This window comes from Podarcis liolepis, assembly GCF_965112155.1.
Source record: "Podarcis liolepis genome assembly, chromosome: 13".
NCBI classification, from domain to species: Eukaryota; Metazoa; Chordata; class Lepidosauria; order Squamata; family Lacertidae; genus Podarcis; species Podarcis liolepis.
The window spans coordinates 1,828,607-1,835,052 of record NC_139573.1 but is presented as its reverse complement, the minus strand read 5'-3'; the positions used below and the strand labels follow the sequence as shown (position 1 = coordinate 1,835,052).

Genomic DNA, 6,446 nt, shown 5'->3' with positions numbered 1-6,446 from the left:
CTTAGGTTGCCTCCCCAAGCTATAGGTCCTTAGCCGAAGGCACTCACGGAGGCTGATTTTTCTCCTGCGTCTTTTCTCATGTCCGTCATGATCCTGAGCACCAGAGACAGAAGCCATAGGTAGAGAAGGCAAGCGAGGGAATCCATGGGGCTGAAGGGGTCCTTTGAGGTTTTTTAAGCGGACATCGGATGGCCACTTGTCAGAGGTGCTTTAGCTGAGATTGCTGCATCGCAGGGGGTTGGGCTGGATGACCACTAGGGGTCCCATTCCAACACTATAAAACGCAGTGATTCAATAGTTACTCTGCCAAACCCCTCTTAGCAGCTGGGTGGACCTTAAAAAATTGCCGCACAAGTTAAGGCAGCTCCCTGTGAAAAGGCTGCGAGATTCTTGAATCGAGGTATATATATACAGTACACATATTTATTTTCACACACCCCTGCCAAAAAGGCAGCCGTACTGTATATTTTTGGCTCGGAAAGCGCCGTCGATGTGATGCAAAGTGAAAAACTGGTTTTGTAGAGGAGGAAGGCCGGATTCAGTCACTACATTGCTATGATGACTTTCCTCTTTCCCCTCCACTGAACTGTGGAGTTGGAAGGGGTACCCCCAGCGGACATCTAGCCCAACCCCGCGTTGCGATGCAGGAATCGTAGCCGAAGAATCGAACTTGAGGAGAGCCGGCCGCCTTCCACCGCTTCCGAACGCCCCTCGCCGTCATGAAATCCTTCCTGACGTTTAGTCTTAATCTTTTTATTATTATTATTGACTTTTTAAAAAATTATACAGACAACAAAACAAATAAGTCTAAATTAACATTGCCTTCTGCTGATAAGAAATAATAATATAATAATAATGAAAATATTAAAGTACACTCACTTCCCCTTTAAACTTCTGGTTATAATATATTACTATTCTGTAAGAATCTATTATATCCTTTGCTGTCCCCTATATTATTTTATTTCCCAAATTTAACCTAACCCTCCCCTCCGCCCCACTGCTTCCCTTCACCTGTGTGAGCTCTTCCCATCATATATATATATTTCTAGTTGCTTCGATAAAACAGAGTAACTTGAAAACGGTTGAATTATAATTCCTTCTTTTGTCCTTACGCTCTTAACAATTTCCTATTAAGAGTTCTGCTTTAACACCCTATTTCTTCACATATTCCCCTACGCATTCCCATTCGGTATAGAATTTTTGATTTTTCGAATTTTTGATTGCTGCCGTCATTTTTGCCCGAATTTTGCCTTAATCTTCCTTATTGCCTTTCGCACCGGTGGGAGCAAGGATTCGAACCCAGCTCCATCCTACTTTTAAGGAGTCGGGTGGAAAACGTCAGCCCCTCATATCTCATTTCTCCGTGCGAAATGTGTGTGTGTGTGTGGATTTCTGGGATGTGGACGGAGCAGCTGGCGGCGGCTGGACCCCGGTGTTGACGGAAGGCGGCAGCTGGGTGGGTTACCTGATCCCCTAGGAAATGGGGGAGCCAGAGATCTGGGAAAGGGGAGATGAGGGGAGGAGAAGGGAGCCGCGTCCCCCAGGGACCTGTGGGAACAGCCCCTTGCAGCTGCCCTCACGCAGGGGCCAGGCCAGAAAATAGGGTTACGGTCCCAGAGGAAGCGTGCAGACTTCCAGGTCACACAGGAGTCTTCTCCAAGCGCGGCGTTCTGCCTTATCCGCCGTGCGCTATTTATTTGCTTCGTAAAATTTTTACACTCTGCTTGATTGCAAAAAAAGACTTGAAAGCAGTTCACGAAAAATATAAAAGCCGTAAAATAATAACGGCCATTTAAAACTTTTTGAAAGTTAACTATAGACTAAAAAAAACAGGCTGGAACTTGCGCCAGTTTTCTAAGCATCCGGGTTGGCACGTCTAAACCCGAAACGACTCCAGCAGGTGCAGAGAAGTGTAGAGTGCAGGCGCCTGCTTGGTTTCATGAGGCAGGGAGTTCCGAAGTTCAGGTGCTGCCACAGTAAGCGGTCAAGTTTTTCAAGTGGTCTGTGATTCTAATTATTTGAAATACGGTAACTGAAAATTTTCAAGGGGAAAAATGAAGTAAAAAGGAAACCGTTCTCCCGATTCTTAAATACACAAACAAAGGGGGGGAAGTCGCCACAAGCTCCGTTTTGGATGCTCGGGGGTGCCTCTGAGCACGTGCAGAGTGCAGTTCTCTGGGCTGCCACGTCGTACGTGCTCCTAGGCAGGTTTCCTGCTTGAAAAACGAAAAACACGCAAGCGTTTTATTTCTGGCTCCTCCGAAACGGCTGCTAATAAGCAGGCCTTTGTACCTGGCTGCAGACATGGCATTGCAAGCTTTCCGCTGTGAAGCAGCCAATTCGGGGCATTTTCTGTGCCTGAAATGCAAACAGTTGACTCTGCTGGTGTTGCCAGCATTAAAGCCAAAAGCCGCAAGAGAGGGGGGGAACTGGACATTTGTGGTTGTATCGTGCCAAAAATGGGTACTTTCTGGTTGGAGGAGGTTTGGGAAAAACTCAAAGGATGGAAGGAGATGGTTGCAGCATTTTGGAGATAAAAGTTTAGCAAATCGTGCCTGGCACAGAGAAAGAGGGCAAGGATTTTCTTGCTCTCTCCATAACACTGGTACTGGTGGGCAGTCAGCGACGCTGAATTCTTGGAGATTCAGGATGGAAGTCCTCCTTTATGCAATGCGTAGTTGGACGGCGGAACTCCCTGCCACATGAGGCAGCGGTGGCCAGCCAGGATTTAAAAGGGGGATTGGGCAAATTCGCAGAGGGGGAGAGGGCAGCTGATGGCAGCCAGCCTTGATGGCTGTTCTGTGCCTCCATGGATAGTGGCGGCAGTACTTACGGACAGAACAGGAAGCTGGACTCGATGTGCCTTCGGCCTGATCCTGCAGGACCTTCTTAGGAGTGCAGAAATGTCACAAGCTTTTGAGTGCAACAGGGCTCTTTGTCAGACAGGATGTTATGTGTAGGACAGGCACACATCACAAAATAAAATAAAAAAAGAAACAGGGCACAGATTTGTGTGGAAGGTGCTCATTTGCAGGTATAAGCAGCACATTCAGAAATAATTACCTGCATTGCAAGGGGGTTGGGCTAGATGACCTTTGGAGGTGCCCTTCCAAGTCTACATTTCTCTGATTCCACGAGTATCATTTTTGTCATCAAAATTCCTGGTTTGACTAGAATAGCTTTAAAGCAGGCACCCCCAAACTCGGCCCGCCAGCTGTTTTGGGACTACAACTCCCATCCTCCCTAGCTAACAGGACCAGTGGTCAGGGACGATGGGAATTGTAGTCCCAAAACAGCTGGAGGGCAGAGTTTGGGGGCGCCTGCTTTAAACCCACCCTGAAAAGTGAGTAACGTGGGAGACACATGTTCTTCACAAGCAGGGAGCCACCACCGAGAAGGCCCCGTCGTGGGACAAAAACACCACTTTGGAGTCCCTTACAGTTTCAGAGTATGGAGGAACAGCTGTGAATAATATTCCAGGGCACATGAATACTCCACTGTGAGCAGTTTAGAGTCCAGCAGGCATTAATTAGGGGGTTCGACCCCACAGATATGGGTCGATTTGGCTGCTTATGGAATGCCTCTCTGTCCTTACTCACTTTTCCGGAGGTGTTTATAAAGAGATTTCTTCTCCAACCCATTTTTAATAAATTATTACTCCTGCCCACCCAGCCATTATGCACGCCAGAGTATTTTTTTCTTTTAAAGCATTGCTGCGTCAGTCCTCTTTTTGAAGGACGCTAGTCTGCCTGGCGTGCTCTAGTCCATGGGCTCGCGAAGAGTCGCACACGACTAAACAACAAGCCTGAGAAACCCCACAAAGAAAAAATCCTGGGAGTTGTAGTTCAAGGGGTGCTGGGAACTGTAGCGCTGCGGGGGGGGGGGGGGAGAACTTCAGTCCCCAGCTCTGAGCTGCAAAAAAATCCTCTGGGCTCCAGCAACTAATCCAATGCTGCCCCCTGCTGGCCACCACCCCATATTGCCTCCTGTGGGATTGATGCCTCCCCATTAGAAATTTGTAGGGCATTTAGGACAGGGGTCAGCAAACTTTTTCAGCAGGGGGCCGGTCCACTGTCCCTCAGACCTTGTTGGGGGCCGGGCTATATTTTTTGGGGGGAAATGAACGAATTCCTATGCCCCACAAATAAGCCAGAGATGCATTTTAAATAAAAGGACACATGCTAAAAAATATATGTAAAAACATGGTGATTCCTGGACCATCTGCGGGCCGGATTGAGAAGTCGATTGGGCCTGATCCGGCCCCCGGGCCTTAGGTTGCCTACCCCTGACCTAGAGACAAAGGAGTAAGGTCCTTCCCTTTACAGTGGCTTAAGATGCGCCGCAGAACCTAGGAATCTAAAATAGACTGCCCCTGGCGCTGGAGGCTCCATAAGCCCACCCAAAGAGCTGTGCCACTGGATCAGGCCATCGTAGAAGCCAACTCCTAGGGGCTGAGGTCCCTATAAAATATTTGCGGGGTCCAGTAAAAACTCAACAAACTTTGATTTCCTAAAAAATAAAAAGCTCACAACACCATTCCTGGCAGTGCCCATGCCCAGGCCTCCCAATATTTTATTCAAGTTGGTACCCCTGGTGCCCATCTAGCGTTGTGTTCTCACAATGGCCAACCAAGTGGGAAACCCGCAAGCAAGATCCGGGTGCGAGCAGTAGCTACCCTGGCCACTGGCCATCGATGCACGTGCAGAGTGCCTCTCCGATGCTCACTCAACCCTCGATATTTCGGCACTGCAGGTTTTCCAGATCCGCAGGTGTCCCTAAGGACTTGGCACGAGGGGGGCTGGGATAAATGGGGGGGTCTTTCTCTCCCCCCTCCTCCTCTTTATGGTTTCCTCCTGGGTCGCCCGGCAACACTGGGATGGTGGTTCTGGAACCAGGATCAGAACCCAGGAGTTTTGCGTCCTCCTGGGCGAGACAATGGCTTTGTGGGCCTTGGGGCTTCTGATGAACGGCAGCTTGTGGGGCATCAGTGGGGTGCAGCGGCCCCGGTGGTACTACGGGGGCATGGACTTCCCTTTCGGGGTGACTTTAGCCACCTCCCCGACGATGCTGGGCTTCCCCTTCAGCCCTCAGCCGCTGCTTTACTACTGCTACTGGGTCATCATCGGCATTTTAGCCCTTATTACCATCTCCGCCGTCGTCCACTTCACCAAACAATTTCTCCGGGCCCAGAAGGTATTTTGGGGGGTGGGTAATTTATTGGGGGAAAGAGAGAGAGAGAGAGAGAGAGAGAGAGAGAGAGAGAGAGAGAGAAGGCAGAAACTAATCACACTGCCCCTGGGGAGTCTCCTCCTCGCCAGAGTTTTTGTCCCAAGCAATCTGAGACTATGCCTGCCGGCAGCCCACCTCTCCTCCGCCCATTTTATGTCTCTCCTGGTTCTGCGAGACGCCGAAAAGAGGGGAGCTTGTTGTAGTAGAAGAAGCAGGAGACACCTGTGATACTTTTAGGCACCAGGCAAAATCTGATGGACACCTGTTTAAATGTGTTATTGGCTGTTTCTTATTTTTAAACATGTATTTTTTGTGGGGGGGGGGGGTTATATCACGAACCGTGCAAAGATCTGCAAATGAAGGGCAGTTTTTAAATTTAATAAATAACACCAAGCAAGGCTTGTGGTTCAGCAGGCCAAAGGTTCCACACACCTGTTGACTTGTACTGACAAAACTGGAGAGAGACAGTGTGGTGTAGTGGTTATAGACCTGGAATAGGACCTAGGAGACCAGGGTTCCAGCCCCCACTTGGAAATTTGCTGGGGGGGTGGAGGTGGTAGCCCTGGGCTAGCCGCTGTCTCTCAGCCGAACCCACACCGTGGAGGAATTGTCGCCGGGCTGCGGAACTCCCTGCCTCATGATTCCCAGATGCCTTGGAAAATGCTTTCAGTCTGTCACTCTCTCTTCCTGAGGGTCATTCCACCGATAAAGGGAGAAAGCAAGAGGTTACTCAACGCTCTCTTTCTCCCCTTCTCTCCCCCCAAACTCCCCGATTCGCAGCAGCAAGACAAAAGGGAGCCGTCTCAGCAAGGAGACCCCGAAGAGAAGGCTCTGGTGGAGGTGCTGCACCTGTTGGACGCCGTGATGGAGACCATGTGGCACCACCAGCTCCGCCTGGAGAGGAGGCAGAGGGCAGCTAAGGCTTCCAGCTGAGCTGGGAGGCAGAGAGAGAGAGAAATGGAATAAAACAGACGCGAAAACTACACTGTTGGCAGCCCAGGAATTACTGTGCAGGGCAGGGGTTGGCTTTTGGCTTCAGTTTGTACCCTTGTGGCCTAGAGAGGGGGACTCAGACCCCCTTTAGCGTGCTGTGTGTCCTGCTCTCTTCCACCAAAAGAAGCCAGCAAGGGCCTGCACGGGCTGGCAGCAGCTGCTTTGCTGCCCTCTGCAGGGCTCCACAGAGAGCATCTTTCCCCAGCTCCACCCAGAGAGGCCCT

At 50.1% G+C, this 6,446-nt stretch overlaps 1 protein-coding gene across 2 annotated transcripts; it reads left to right on the top strand.

The window, feature by feature from the left end:
* Positions 1-4,898: 4,898 nt before the first annotated feature.
* On the top strand, positions 4,899-6,212 carry LOC310691735 (uncharacterized protein). Of its 2 annotated transcripts, none has more exons than XM_083471688.1 (2): positions 4,899-5,193; positions 6,013-6,212. In XM_083471688.1, the coding sequence occupies exons 1-2, from the start codon at positions 4,936-4,938 to the stop codon at positions 6,160-6,162; spliced, it is 408 nt and encodes a 135-aa protein (XP_083327814.1). In that variant the 5' UTR covers positions 4,899-4,935; the 3' UTR covers positions 6,163-6,212. The 2 variants fall into 2 exon arrangements, with proteins under 2 accessions (XP_083327814.1, XP_083327813.1); XM_083471687.1 differs by having other exon boundaries at positions 4,902-5,193; positions 6,010-6,212.
* Positions 6,213-6,446: the final 234 nt, after the last annotated feature.

Bases quoted from the DNA above. Each gene is read 5' to 3' on its own strand.
- LOC310691735 (XM_083471687.1), top strand. From the start codon at position 4,936: ATGGCTTTGTGGGCCTTGGGGCTTCTGATGAACGGCAGCTTGTGGGGC. The intron at 5,194-6,009 runs GTATTTTGGGGG...CCCGATTCGCAG, and splicing joins AATTTCTCCGGGCCCAGAAG to CAGCAAGACAAAAGGGAGCC.